Source organism: Lissotriton helveticus, chromosome 2_1, assembly GCF_964261635.1.
Source record: "Lissotriton helveticus chromosome 2_1, aLisHel1.1, whole genome shotgun sequence".
Classification (NCBI taxonomy): Eukaryota; Metazoa; Chordata; class Amphibia; order Caudata; family Salamandridae; genus Lissotriton; species Lissotriton helveticus.
In genome coordinates, this window is record NC_136059.1 from 46,995,506 (window position 1) to 47,011,776 (window position 16,271).

The following is a 16,271-nucleotide window of genomic DNA, read 5'->3' on the forward strand; positions in this document are numbered from 1 at the left end:
TTGTTTACTTGATTATTATGTAAATTGTGTTATTATTTCATTTGTCAAGGTATATTTCTGGTTTAGGTTTTTGGGTGTGTAGGAGTAAAGACTGAGAAGTTAATTAAGTATTATCAATTGATAATGTATCAATAATTGTTTGATATTATGTAAATCGTGTAATTATTATATTTTTCAAGTTATGTGCTTGATGTGGGTTGTTGAATTTGTAGGGGTACAGGGTGATAAGTTAATTAATAAATAATTAATGGATAATGAATTAATAACCACTTATTTAATTGGCAAATAATTATGTAAATTCTGTACTTATAGTTTTTAAGTTACATTTTATGTGTGGGCTGCTTAGTTTGTAGGAGTATAGAGTGAGAAGTTAATTATGTAATAATTAGTTACTAATTATTACTTTTGATTGAAATATTTAGTTATGTAAGAATGTAATTTTTTTTGTTCTATATATTAGGTGTGTTTTGTTGTGTTTGGTGGAAAATAGGGTGGGAAGTTATTTAAGTAATAATACATTTAAATTAGGTACTCATTTGTTAATAATTGTTTTATTTGTCACTTGTAATATAATATGTTAATTGTGTTATACTTTTTTATTTCAGTTACATTTCAATTGTCAGCTGTTATGTTTGTGGGAATATAGTGTGCCATTGTATTTAAATTAATAACATTTTAATTAACATTTTAATAAAATACATTTTAATCGATATAAATTATTACAAATTTAAATGATTATGTAATTTGGTAAATTGTTTTTGAAAATGTAGACATATACTTTTGATATTGAGAATGTAAAAATATTTCTGGGTAATTAACAGAGGTGTTTAAATATATTATTTGTTTGAAGTGAACTACTCTCCCCGTACTGCTGCACAGACTATAGTGTGAATAGTATACCCCTCCGGAAACCAATGCTTTCCCTACCGTTGAACAGACTGGAGTGGAAATAGTACATTTTACCCCTCAGTTGTCCAACCCTTTCCCTACTGCTGCACAGACTGGAGTGGGACTAGTGCATTTTATGCTTCCGCAGTCCAATGCTATCCCTACTGTTGCACAGAATGGAGTTGAAATAGTGCATTTTATCCCTTGGGAGTCCAGCGCTTTCCCTACTGTTGTATACATTTCAGTGGAAACAATATATCTATTTTTCACAAATGTTACTATTTTTAATATTGTTTCATATTTATATGAAATATTTTTATTTGTTTATCTATGGCATTTTATATATCCACTCATTCTTCAATGCAAATTGCTATATATATATAATGCATATTTAAATAACGAAGCAAACCACATTCACTGGATGATGTCATCAATGATGTCATCAGTGATGTCACTGACCATGTCGTGAATGATGTAATATGTGACATCATCAGCAGTGGATTGCGGGTGCGCGAAATATAGTTAGTACAACTAACTATATAGGAGCAATTTCAATGGTTTTGTATGAGTAAAATGTCCAGCTAACTATAACACCCCTAAAACTTATAGTTTTTTGAGTGAATTTAAAGGTTTTTTAAATGCTAATTCCTAACTATATAAGGCCTGAAACCTATGGTTTTTTCAGTGAATTTTCAAAGGTTTTTTAAATGCTAATTCCTAACTATATAAGGCCTGAAACCTATGGTTTTTTCAGTGAATTTGCAAGGTTTTTTAAATGCTAATTCCTAACTATATAAGGCCTGAAACCTATGTTTTTTTCAGTGAATTTCAAAGGTTTTTTTAATGCTAATTCCTAACTATATAAGACCTGAAAGCCCACCAGGAATCTCCAGTATGCGCCAGGGGACTGCATTGCAGAGTGGTGTAATGAAGCCACGTCCCTTTTTACACCTCTCTGTAACGCAGCCCCCGTGCATGTTTGAAGAGGGGGAACTAATTCCCCTTGCATACTGGGGGCCCCTGGGGGCCAACTAGCCCACCTTGAACCTCCAGTATGCGCCAGGGGGCTGCATTGCAGAGGTGTAATGAGGCTATGCCCCTTGTTACACCTCTCTGCAACGCAGCCCCCTGGCGCGTTTGCAGAGGGGGAACTAATTCCCCTTGCATACTTGGGGTCCCTGGGGGCCAACTAGCCCACCAGAGCCTCCAGTATGCGCCAGGGGGCTGCATTGCAGAGAGGTGTAATGAGGCCACACCCTTTTTTACACCTCTCTGCAACGCAGCCCCCGTGCATGTTTGAAGAGGGGGAACTAATTCCCCTTGCATACTGGGGGTCCCTGGGGGCCAACTAGCCAACCTGGAACCTCCAGTATGCGCCAGGGGGCTGCATTGCATAGAGGTGTAATGAGGCTATGCCTCTTTTACACCTCTCTGCAACGTAGGCCACTGGCGCGTTTGCAGAGGGTGGACTAATTCCCCTTGCATACTGGGGTCCCTGGGTCATATCTGCCCAAACGCCGAAAGTCCGAACGATTGAGAATTTTTGAAAGACTGACTTTGAGGATGCTATAAATAACTCAAGTCTGACCTAATTGTGTGGGTAAAATTGATACCTAGTCACTTTGAATAAGAATGTACTTACGTCTCGTCTAACATTTGGAAGAAATATCTAGTTATATGACAACAGGATACCGACATAACTTGAAGGAAATAAGAACACCCTGAAGAAGTTCTGTTGTACAGAACGAAATGCGTCATCTGGCTGTGGTACATAAACTTAAGGAAAATAAAATCATTTGAATATACACCAAGATTCAGCGCTTCAATAAGGACTCTAAGTGATATGATTTGATTGGACTTATTGTGCAAGTGGGGCTGTGCCAAACTTTGGAATATTCTCCCCTACTCTCTACTACTTACTCTCTACTACTCCACTACTCTCTAATACTCACTCTCTACTACTCATTCTCTACTACTCTACTACTCTCTACTACTCTCTCTCTACTAATCACTCCCTACTACTCACTATCTACTACTCTCTACTACTCACTCTCTACTACTCTCTACTCTCTACTACTCATTCTCTACTACTCTCTCTACTACTCACTCTTTACTACTCACTATCTACTACTCTCTACTACTCACTCTCTACTTCTCACTCTCTACTACTCTCTCTCTACTACTCTCTACTACTCACTCTCGTGGGAATTTCAATGGTTTTATGCGAGTAAAATTTCCAGCTAACTATAACTGGTGTGAAACCTATGGTTTTTTCAGTGAATATATATATATACGCACGTTACATACATATATAAAATTTTTTATATATTGTTTAATTATTTTGAAAATTAGGATATGTTTTATAAATATATATATATACATATATATATATATATTACCTACTGGCGGTCGCCAGTAGGTATATATAGTTAGGATTTTTTCTCTATGGGATTTTTGAAAATTCTATGTCTAATAACTTTGGCGTTTGTGGACGGAATTGGCTGAAATTTTCAGGAAAATTGAACATTTTGTTTCTGAGCAGCCCCTGGAAATTTGGGGGGGGTTCGTCAAGGGGGGCCGAGAAAAAAGGGGGGTCCCAAAACGTGTTTTTAACATTGAGTTTTCCATAGGGTGGTTGGCCTCACTTTTAGCCCGAACGGCTGAATGGATTTCCACGAAACTTGGCAAAATTGTAGGGACTGGTAGCCCGATGTGCCTTTGCTAGGTCTCAATATATGTGCTTCAGTGGATTTTGAGAAATTAACGTTCAAAAAAAGATATATATCTGTAACAGCGGACCGGGCAGCGCTCCGGTTCGCGGACTTGACGCGTAACGGAACTTCGCGTAGCGAAGCTGATTGGCTCTCCGGTGTCTGTCAACATTCTAAACAGTCCGGAGCGGCTGCCATCTTGTCTCTCGGTAGGATTGAGAGACAAGAGGAGGCCAAAACAAAGGGGGAAATGACCATAAGGGGGCATAGTAAATCCTCCCTGACCCCCTAGGTTTAATGTGGAGGCTTTAAAAGGGCCCCGTGGGGCAAAAAAAAAAAAAAATTTTTTGTTTTTTTGCATGGGTAGCGCCCGGTTCGCGAACCGGGAAGCGTTCTGGGCAGCGTACTATAAGGAAAAAAGAATGATAGACTTTTCAAATACTGTATGTTAATTGATTGTTGGTTTTGTTGATTATTTTTTAATTTTTTAATTTTTTAAGCAATTATTTATTATTGTAATTGTGTTTCAAAATTTAAAAACATTTCTAACATTTCACTAGTTTATGAATTACATATAAAAATGATTAAAGACTCAAATAATTTTTTAATATTACATATAATTTTATTTTTCGGATTGTTTTTCAAAATTTAATAGAATGTCTAACATTTGACTGTCAGATATGTCCTCTTGTTGAGTGAACATAACTTCCCACATTTGACCGTCATCATAATGAAGTAAATGATCCACAGATTCTACACATTGAACTAATTCAAGGTCCCGTGATTCATCCATGAAATCTGAGTCATCATTGTCCTCAATATCTTTTTCTGTGTTGTTCTCCAGAACAATTTCGAAGGAAATATTCTGCTCACCTTCCATTTTATTGCTGTAATTTGCATAAAAAATAAATATATCAGTAGAGATAGGGCACTGTTGGGTTTAAGTTCAGACAGGTAGTTGTGAGTTTATAACAGAGAAGTAATCTATGGGCACTGTATGGTTTCAGGCGTGAAGTAGTACTATTAAAAAGTGCCTGTGAAGAAGCCTAAGTAAATTCATAATTATACCACAGAAACCTAAATCAATCCATAATTATAATAAAGAAGCCTTTCTCAATGTCTAACTCTTACAGAGGGATAGTATATAACTATCTGAAAATGTTTTCAAATTTATAAAATAATATCTCACCTTCTAAAAACAAGTTTAAGTTGTGAGTGAAAATGATCTTGCAATGTAGTTCAGGAAGTAGTAGTCAAAATGGCTGTGTTTCTCTCTCTTCCTTTATATATATTCAGGTACATAACCAATCAAATGTCAGGTAAAAAAAGTAGAAAATGAAAGTAACATTTTAATTGGTTGTCAATTCCAACACTTCAGATGTGTTTTGTGAAGTAATTTACCTCAGGGTATTTAGAGAGGTCTACAGGCTAAATGGTTAAATGGAATTTCAATCAAATTTGTGAAAATGGTAGGGATTGGTATGTAGTATGAGCTAATCTATATTTGGTGAAATTGTCTCCAGTCGCTTTTCTGTAAACTACTTTCCCACCTTTTTTGATGGTGCGCTTCCCAGGGAGCGACCCGGTACGCGAACTGGCGAGCGCCCCGGTACGCGAACCTTAAGCGTTACGGGAGTCCACCATTTTGTGTTTCGGTCGAATTAAGATACAAGATGGAGGGCAAATAATGTTCAGAATGGGTAGAAGGGGGCACAGTAGACTTATCTTGACCCCCTAGGTTTTCTGAGGGTGGCTGAGGAGGCCCATATGTGCGAAAAAAAAACATTTTTTTTTAAATTTAGCGAGGTTAGCTCCCGGTTCGCGTACCGGGTAGCGCCCCAGGGAGCGTACTTTGTTGAAAATTAGTGAAAAAAGTTAGAGTAAAATAATAATTGTGAGTGATCAGATGTAGGGTAGCTCTGAGAAGAGCTTTTGGGTTTATGGTACATTTAGGTACTTATAAGTAGGTACCAATGCACAGTCTTAAATTCAGAATGAAAATTCTGTTGCCCTCATCTGAGAAGTGAACTCCATCTCCTCTGTAGATATCTTGCATGTAGTAACGCAAGTTATTGTTGTACACGGAGCCCATTCCATTCCATGGTCTCTCATGTAAGCTGAAACAGATTTGTTTACATGCTTCCTCGACTTCTCAATTTGTGGACAAAATTGGTTTGACCACCTCCATTTCTGTCTTTGGCATATATTTGAATATACCAAGGCAGTCTGAGGAAAAAGTGCCATTAATTGCTCAAAGGTGTCCTTTAAAAGCATTTCCAGACCTACCCCAGTCAAAGTGCCCAAATCATTACCTCCACAGTGCACAATTAACAGGTCAGGTTTTGGCAAATGCATAAAGGTTTTCACCAATGGTATCAATTGGTGACATTTTAATCCTCTGTGGCCAAACCACTTAATTTCCACATCTTGTAAATTGAGGTTAGGTAAATTCCTGTTCTCAGCATACCTCTGAGCCCAATAGATGTAACTATGTCCAACAATCCAGACAGAAAACATGGTGAGAGAAGGTTCTCCTGCAGTCAGATGAAGTGTGGCAATGAAATGGCAGTTGAAAAAATAAGAGTTTAAAATGAAAAAAACTGTGGAGTTTCTGTGTTAATGAAGCAGTAACAGTGATTGGTGGATTTTGATTGCTGAAAACAGAAAGTTAGGGTGCATGGATGAGTTCTTTGAAAGATGTATTTTGAGTGGTCAAGAAAAAATCATTAAATGAAAGAATGCATTGGATATGCAGGTGCACTGAGAGTTCAGAGTTCAATTGCAACATTGTTGTGTGAACTTGCAAACACCAGAGGTCTTCCAAGAGGTGGTTGCTATGCAAAAAAAGCAGAGAGGGCAGAGGGGGGAAGGGTTTTGATTTGAAAAAAAGTGAGGGAAGAGTTTTGATTGGGTGACATGAGAGATATGTGTGAAGAATTACAGCATTTCTGTGCTTTTGATAGCTGCAGACTCTGGAGTGCATACCTTTTGCTCTGCTGAAGACAAATTGGTGTGTTTCTGAGACTGTTTTGAAACTCAAAGTATTTGCTAAGGTGAGAAAAGATTTCTTTAATTTAGATAGAGAATAGTGTGCTTTAAGGAGAAAATTATGAAGAAAGTTGTGTTTTTCAAATGTTGCTTTGTCTCAAGTGTTTTACAAATAGATTTTGTTTCTTTGAGAAATTGTAATTGGAGAAAATGTGAAGTATTAGTACTGACAGGGTTTTTTTGTGCATAGGAGCTGTGGAGTGTTTTCAAATTATGACTTGAAAATCGTTTTTGAGGAAAAGGAATGGTTATAATATTTATGACAAGGACATAATGGTGTATGCTTCTTTATAAGGCAATTGAGTGTCTCTGATGTTATTTTTCCCATTTTAATGTAAGACCTTTCCCTGTGGAGCAAATTGCTTGTAAATATGCTCCCACCTGTGCATGGCAAATTTAGATTTTGAATGTTTGCGTTACATAGCCATGTTAAAAGTGACACAAACATGCTGCAAAGGCAATCAAAAAACGCTTTTATGTGTCTTAAGGACATTTTAAGTCATTTCCCCATGTGCAGTGTTTTCAAATTATGATTTGAAAATCGTTTTTGGGGAAAAGGAATGGTTTTAATATTTATGACAAGGACATAATGGTGTATGCTTCTTTATAAGGCAATTGAGTGTCTCTGATGTTATTTTCCCATTTTAATGTAAGACCTTTCCCTGTGGAGCAAATTCCTTGTAAATATGCTCCCACCTGTGCATGGCAAATTTAGATTTTGAATGTTTGTGTTACATAGCCATGTTAAAAGTGACCCAACCATGCTGGAAAGGTAATCAAAAAACGCTTTCATGTGTCTTAAGGACATTTTAAGTCATTTCCCCATGTGCAGTGTTTTCAAATTATGATTTGAAAATCGTTTTTGGGGAAAAGGAATGTTTTTTAAATTTATGACAAGGACATAATGGTGTATGCTTCTTTATAAGGCATTTCAGTGTCTCTGATGTCATTTTTTCCATATTACATTAAAAGACCTTTCCCCGTGGATCACATTCCTTGTAAATATGGTCCCACCTGTGCATGGTAAATTTAGATTTTGACTGTTTGAGTTACATAGCCATGTTAAAAGTGACCCAAAAAAGTTGCAAAGACTTTAAAAAAACACTTTCATGTGTCTTAAGGACATTTTAAGTAATTTCCCCGTGGGCAGTGTTTTCAAATTATGAGGTAAAGGAATGTTGTTAAAATTTATGTGTGCCATATGCCCCCAAATTTCTTTTTCAGGGGTGCAGCAGGGTGTTCTTGAGACACCCTTGCACCTTTGGAAAAATTCCTAATTTGCGATGAGCTAATTGCTAATCGCAAATTGCACCTTCATTCCTATGGGCCTCCTGGCCCATGGAAATGAATGGGTAATTTGCAATTAGCAATTTGCTCATCGCAAATTCGGAATGGTAAAGAATCGCTATTTATTCCTTAAAATTCGCTATTTAGGAAATGCTAAATAGTATGATGATACATATGGCGGTTCATCTCTAACAAGATAAGAAGCTTAGGGAAACATTTATGATGACTGGCGCAATGAAGTGGACATCACTTACTTCATTGGTAGACCTTTACATGTATTGTCTCCTCTGTATTCTTCATCAAGCGTAACTTTCATCTGCAATCCTGAGTAGGCCTCACCTTAAACAAACCTCTGGATAGGCCACACCTTATCATCATCCTGAATTAATCATTTAAAATGCTAGGGACAGATTTATGATAGGTGTATGCCTCTTTTGCGCCACTGTGCGTCACTTTTCTGATGCAGCAGCGGTGCAAAAGATTTGCTATGAGGCGACAAAATTACAAATTGATGCATTTAGGCAGATGTGTCATGGTGTAAAAAACACCGTGCCACATGAAACCGATGCAGCAGTGATGCAAAAGATGCACCATGTTGCAAGACAGGCCTCACTTGGGGCCATATGTATCAAGCTAATTAGCATTCGCAAAGGCCGAAATTCTGCGAATTTCGGCCTTTGCGAATGCTAATTAGACAAATGGTATGTATCAAACAAGTTTGATGCAAAATAAAGAATAGCAAAATTTGCTATTCCTTATTTTGCGATTGCACTTAAGGATTTGCAAATTTTGCGATTACTTAAATGCAATGTATCAAACAAAAAATATGCAAAAAATGCCATTAAGGATTTGCAAATTACCACCAACTTCTAGTTGGTGGTAATTTGCGAATTCTTTTCAAAAAGCTTTTTTTTCCAAAAAACAAAAGGTGCCATATGACGCCCATACATGCCCTTAGGGCATGTATGTGCGCCATATGCCCCCAAATTTCTTTTTCAGGGGTGCAGCAGGGTGTTCTTGAGACACCCTTGCACCTTTGGAAAAATTCCTAATTTGCGATGATCTAATTGCTAATCGCAAATTGCACCTTCATTCCTATGGGCCTCCTGGCCCATGGAAATGAATGGGTAATTTGCAATTAGCAATTTACTCATCGCAAATTCGGAATGGTAAAGAATCGCTATTTATTCCTTAAAATTCGCTATTTAGGAAATGCAAAATAGTATGATGATACATATGGCGGTTCATCTCTAACAAGATAAGAAGCTTAGGGAAACATTTATGATGACTGGCGCAATGAAGTGGACATCACTTACTTCATTGGTAGACCTTTACATGTATTATCTCCTCTGTATTCTTCATCAAGCGTAACTTTCATCTGCAATCCTGAGTAGGCCTCACCTTAAACAAACCTCTGGATAGGCCACACCTTATCGTCATCCTGAATTAATCATTTAAAATGCTAGGGACAGATTTATGATAGGTGTATGCCTCTTTTGCGCCACTGTGCGTCACTTTTGTGATGCAGCGGCGGTGCAAAAGATTTGCTATGAGGCGACAAAATTACAAATTGATGCATTTAGGCAGATGTGTCATGGTGTAAAAAACACCGTGCCACATGAAACTGATGCAGCAGTGATGCAAAAGATGCACCATGTTGCAAGACAGGCCTCACTTGGGGCCATATGTATCAAGCTAATTAGCATTCGCAAAGGCCGAAATTCTGCGAATTTCGGCCTTTGCGAATGCTAATTAGACAAATGGTATGTATCAAACAAGTTTGATGCAAAATAAAGAATAGCAAAATTTGCTATTCCTTATTTTGCGATTGCACTTAAGGATTTGCAAATTTTGCGATTCCTTAAAGGCAATGTATCAAACAAAAAATATGCAAAAAATGCCATTAAGGATTTGCAAATTACCACCAACTTCTAGTTGGTGGTAATTTGCGAATTCTTTTCAAAAAGCTTTTTTTCCAAAAAACAAAAGGTGCCATATGATGCCCATACATGCCCTTAGGGCATGTATGTGCACCATATGCCCCCAAATTTCTTTTTCAGGGGTGCAGCAGGGTGTTCTTGAGACACCCCTGCACCTTTGGAAAAATTCCTAATTTGCGATGAGCTAATTGCTAATCGCAAATTGCACCTTCATTCCTATGGGCCTCCTGGCCCATGGAAATGAATGGGTAATTTGCAATTAGCAATTTGCTCATCGCAAATTAGGAATGGTAAAGAATCGCTATTTATTCCTTAAAATTCGCTATTTAGGAAATGCAAAATATTTTGATGATACATATGGCAGTTTATCTGTAACAAGATAAGAAGCTTAGGGATAGATTTATGATGACTGGCGCATCACCAGGGATGTGCCAGTCATCCTGCGCCGCTGTTCCGCCACCCATGGTGTGCTGCATTTACAATGCGGCGCAGCATGGGGCAAAAATGGCACAGATGCGTGACGCATCTGTGCCGTTAAGGTGGCGCATTGCTGGAGTTGTATCACAAGTGCGATGCAGCTCCAGCAAGGCTCAGGGGTGCCCCATCTCCACAATGTTGCGTCAAGACCTATGCCTGCTTCAAGCAGGCGCAGGGTTTTGACGCAGCTTTCTCCTATCTGATTGTAAATGCGGCACACCATGGGTGGCAGAGCAGCGGTGCACGTTAACTGGTGCATGCCTGGGGATGTGCCAGTTAACATAAATCTGCCCCTTTACATTTAAGTATGTGCAGGGGACACAGAGTCGGTGAGGCTTATCCAAGGTTAAGAAGAGATGAGTCCTGTTCAGTGAAAAATTAGACATAGGCTTCACCTGCTCAGCATCGCTGGACATGGCTAAATAATAGCTGCAAAATGTTACTCTTGTTAAACAATTTTACTATAATAATCTCTAAGATTTGTCTCTTACTCTGCAACATCTCATTGTTGTTATCTTTGTTTAAAGATAAAGACAACATCAACATGAGTGACAATCAGCAATCAGTTGATTTCGACCTCATCATTGAACTCGTAATTGAAACATCAGTGGATGTTGATCCCTTGGATGATTTAAATCCTGAGGATGAAGAAGAACGTGATGAGGATGCAGATTTGTCAGAATTATATGACATAGGATGGGAAGCTGACGTGCTTGAGCCTATGGAACTATAAACATTTATTTTAAATATTTATAATAAATAAAAAGTAAAAATGTAAACCATTTAATTTAAAAATAAAGACACCTTCAAAAACAGGTTATGTGTAGTGTCTTCAATAAAATATTAAAATATGCTCATAAAATTAGATCAGATTCACATATAAAATAGCACAGGTAAAATGAATATAAATTCCATTTCTTTTCTGCTATTTCTGTATTCTAAATTTGCCAAGCACTAAAAAATCTTCTATGTAAAAATGTCAAGTAGTGTTTTAAGTTTTTGATTACTGTTATTGATTTACTGTTGGGTAATAGTGGTTAATAACATTTTTTAATATATTTTACCACAGATTCAACTGCAGATCATTTCAAGATTTCAGCATGCCAACTAAAGAAAGACTGAGAAAGGCTGCAAAACGTCAAAGACAGCAGGTCAATGAAAAAAAGCAGCAGTCCTCTAACAAAAAGATTTGTCAAGTCACCAAGAAAGCACCGGGTAAGAGTACAAAAACATTCATAAGAAATCTCTGTAGTAAAAAAAATATTACTACAGAAAATGTTTCAGTCCAGAAAAAGAGAAGCAATTCAAATGGAAAGGAAAGGCCAATGAAAAATGTTACTGCTAGAGCAAGAGATAACTCTGTGCATGATAGTAGAAGGAAACAACAGTTTAGGGACATTCGTAAACGAATGTTCCGCAACAGGATAATTGGGAATTTGTTAAAAAATATTAAGAAAGGTCAACAGAAAGTGGTTTTTTATAAGAGAAAAAAAAAAGTTGAGAAAGTTATTGATCAGGCATTTGAAATTAAACGTAAGTTATTTATTTTGATAATCAATAGAATTAGGAAGCTAAACAAGGCAATTTATGATTTCAAAAGAAATAGTAGATGGAAGAGAATAGTTAATCGTAGTAATTTTTGTGAAGTTTTTTCTGGAGAATGGATGCATAGTTCAAGCTGTGAGGCATTTTTTAATGAGGAGAGTTATTTCCAGGATAATGATTTGGTGCATGCAGTTGACACCAGTGGTCGAGCTTATGAAGTGAAAGATGGTTGTCCAGTTGAAAAAGAAAAACTTGTGACAACAGAGGCAGAAGAGGTGTTAGGTAATGAGGTTTTAGGAAGACATCCTAAGGGTCCTGTGTACACCTGGAAGTGTAGTAGTATTTGCAGTGTGCGACAGGATTCCATCAATTTGCTTTGTGATTTTGTACGGTCATTTAATAAGAAAAGTTTGAAGCAGAAAATTAAGTTGTTGCAAGAATTAGATCCTTGCAGAGTGAGAGAAGTGACAGGTTTGCATGGTCATTCACTGGCTTGTCTTTCCAGGAGAGTATGCCAGAGTGTTTTTCATCATTTCAGGATGCTAGCAGTGCATCATAATAAAGTGAGGAAATTAGTTAGAATGTTGTATTATGCTAAGAGTCCAGCAATTATGCTTAAACAATTATGCGCTGCTCTTTTGCATGGTTCTGAAATAGATGTGAAGAATATATGTGAAGAAATTGAGTTTTATTACTTTGGAAGTAAAGAGGAGAATGTTGAAATTGACCAAGAAGAAGCGGGTAATGTGGAAGATAGTGTACAGGTTTCCAGTACAGATAATTTCCAGAGGGAAATTGCGACGTTTCAGGTCAAATCAAGTGAGAGGCCAAATTTTACTTGTGTGTGTTGTCGACGCACTTATTATAAGAATCAGACTAAGTTAGTGGATTTATATGCAAAAAGTGAAAGGGAAAATAATAGTGAATGGAAGGATTTCGCAACATACTTGATGGTAGAAAATTTTTTGATTTGGGATTGGATCAATGTGTGTGTACTTATTGTTGTAATAAATTAAATCAAAACCAGATGCCTGCTAGAGCAGTTCATAATAATCTGGAATTGGTTGAGATTCCTTCTGAATTGAAGGATTTAAATACTTATGAATCTATTTTGATTCAAAGTATCCATCCCTTTCAGGCTATTGTAAGAATGGAGCCAAAGACAGGGAAATTGCCTCCATCAGATTTACAGAGAGGATTAAAGGGAAGAGTTGTTTATTTGCCTCTAGATTTGAAGAAAATCATTAACACAATTGGAGTAGAAAAAGTGGAAGAGGAACCTCTGGTTATCTTAGTTAATGGGGTTCCGACAAAGAATAAGAAAATATGGCAAGATTTAGTGGATGTTAGGAAAGTTAAAAAGGCAACATTGTATTTGAAAAAAAATAATAAATACTATAAGAATGTATATGTTGCAGAAGAGGAAGTAAGTGAGGAAGAGGATAGTGATTTGTGTGCTGGTCAAATTGAGAAAGTAGAACCCTCTACTAGTGAAGAAATATATGAACATTATAGTGTTCATCCTTTACATTCCAAGGAAGTCATGGGGAATGCTATTGAGTTGTTTCAAATGAAACAAGCCAAAGGGAGTCCCATTAGTGTTTGGGAGGAAAGTTTGGAAGCTCGGTGTTTCCCACAGCTTTTTCCAACAGGTCAGGGAGGAAGATATGATGAGCGACCTCATCAAATTCCTGCTTCTGAATACCGGACTTTGCGATTGTATGCAGGAGATGCTAGGTTTCGACAATGCATTCCTTATGTGTTTCATCTCCTGTTTGAAAGCGATCTGTCTGGACTGTCATATGCAGTGAACCACATCTTGAAAAGTGGTATACACATGCAAAACATCTCGGCAAGTGACTTTATGGATAAAGTCAATGTCCAAGACAGTATTTTGGATTCTCACCTGATTAATCTCATGGCGTGTCAGCGTGGTACTAATGAGTACTGGTACCGTTGTCATGGTGATTTAAAATTTATGCTGAGGAATTTAGGAACTCCCACATGGTTCCTCACTCTGAGCTGTGCCGAGTATGGCTGGGAAGACTTACTTGAATTTCTACGAGAGGCAAATGCTAACGTAGAAAACATCGAATTCAAGACACCCGGAGAACTGTGCTCTTTGGATCCAGTCAATGTATGTAGGTACTTCAATCATAGATTTGAAGCTATGATGTCTTTCATCATGAATAAGAAGAATCCACCTCTTGGAGAGGTGTTGGATTACTTCTGGAGAAAGGAGTACCAAGCAAGAGGTGCTCCTCATATACATATGTTGCTGTGGATCAAGGATGCACCTAAATTTGGAACGGATCCAGAAGACTCAGTGATGAGTTTCATACAACAGTATTCTACGTGTGCTGTTCCAAACGCAAAGGAGAAGAAAAGCCTAAGAGAAAAAGTTCTACGTTTCCAAAGCCATCGATGTGGAAAGTACTGTCGTCGTAAATTCCGAAACAAAGACAAGTTCTACACCAAATGTCGTTTCGGCTTTCCACGACCGGTGATTTATAAAGGAAGAGTGAACAGTTTGATGTCTTCGCTGCGATATAATGTGATGAAGAAATCACCTAAAAACACATACAATTTGAAGAGGAACGAAGAGTCTAAGTACATCAACGACTACAACCCGGTGATTTTGTCCATGTGGAATGCTAACATGGATATACAGTTTGTGGCTGATAACTGTATGGCTGTGGCTCGGTATGTGACATCTTACATCACCAAAAAAGAGAAGACAGAATTGAAGGATATGTGGGAGGACATTTCCCATGAAAAGAGCCTCAGCAAGAAGTTGTACAGTTTCAGTCTGAAGATGTTGTCGCATCGAGAAATCGGAGCTTACGAATGTTCTGACCGGTTGTCTTCAGCAAGTCTCTATGCCAAGTCCAGGAGTATCGTTTGGGCGAGTCTTGGTCTTGCTGCAACGCGTAATCGAGTTCTCAAACCTGTGCCGGAAATTGAGTATTTGGCGGAAAAGGAGCCAAACAGTACCGACATTTTGAAGACCAACATGTTGGATACATATTATCCAAATCGAAGCACTCACCTCGAGAATGTTTGTCTGTATGAGGTTCTTCAAAATTACATATTCAAGAGGAACATCAAAGAAGATACTGAGAAAGGAGTGTATGCTGTAATAGGAAGTGAGGGATGTCTGGTCAAGCAAAGAAAATGCCACTTGATAAACCATCGAAAATTGAGTGGCGAATCTCCTGAAAAAAAGGAGTTTTTCTATTTAGCACTTTTGCAACTTTTCAAGCCTTGGCGTGCAGAAGAGGAACTGCTTGGAGATTTCCTCTGTTATGAAGACTCTTTCAATGCCGCCAAGGAGACCATAGAATGTCCTGCTTTTCCCAAATATGTAGAAATGTTGAATGTGGAAATCGAGCAGGAAGCAACGATTGCAGCCGAGATTGCCAGAGACAGTTCTCAGGACAGTCAGAGTTCTGCTTCATTGAGTCAGGATCCACTAGGAGGACCTGTTATCGAAAATGAAGCTGCCACTGCTATGAATGAAGTGGAAAGAGCCATGGCACATGCTCAGGAGGATGCGGTTAACTTAGAAGAGTTGGAAAGACAACTCAACGTTGAGCAGAGGAAAATATATGACGAAGTTACCATGCAAATTGATCATGGATTAAGTCATGACAAGAAAGAGTGCTCATGTACGTCGTTGAAGCCTGTCCGACTGTACGTGAGTAGAGAAGCGGGAACTGGAAAAAGTTTCCTTATTAAAGCAATTTCATGTTATTTGCAGGAAAGGACAGAGTCATCGCTGTCTTGTGTTGTCACCGCTCCAACTGGACAGGCAGCACATAACATTAAAGGGATTACTTTACATCGTTTACTGATGCTGCCAGTGGAGCATGACAACAAATTACAATATCACAAACTATCTGGAGATGCTTGTTGTGAAGTTTCAAGAGTCTTGAGGAAAATGAAACTTCTTATCATTGACGAAGTAAGCATGGTTTCCAATGTCATGCTTGCTTTTGTGCATTTGAGAATGCAAGAAGTTCTCAAAACAGAGTATGATGTGTTATTTGGTGGCAAACACATCATTGTTTTCGGAGATCTTCTGCAGCTGACACCAGTGAAAGGGCAACCTGTGTTCAAAATTCTCACGCATGAAGATACCAGGAAGTGCCTAGGGAGCATTGGCAACGTCAATATTTGGTTAAACTTCAATTATGCTGAACTGCATGAAAATATGCGTCAGGCGAAGGATGAAGTTTACAAGACTATTCTACAAGATGTTAGAATTGGAAAAGTGACCGAGCATGGGAAAGAAGCTTTACATGCACGATTACTGTCAAATTTATATCCAGAACAAGATGTTGTGCCTGAGAATATTTTTCAGAAAATTACTGAG

The 16,271-nt window shown here is 37.9% G+C and overlaps 1 protein-coding gene across 1 annotated transcript in view; it reads right to left on the bottom strand.

Annotated features, from left to right (window-relative positions):
- Positions 1-16,271, bottom strand: part of LOC144820054 (long-chain-fatty-acid--CoA ligase ACSBG2-like) — a 191,671-nt gene that overhangs the window by 78,516 nt on the left and 96,884 nt on the right. The window contains exons 9-10 of the mRNA XM_078677708.1: positions 14,101-14,125; positions 7,090-7,096 (exon numbers count right to left, since the gene is read on the bottom strand). Coding sequence (XP_078533834.1) covers positions 7,090-7,096; positions 14,101-14,125 — 32 coding nt within the window. The remainder of the gene's footprint in view (positions 1-7,089; positions 7,097-14,100; positions 14,126-16,271) is intronic.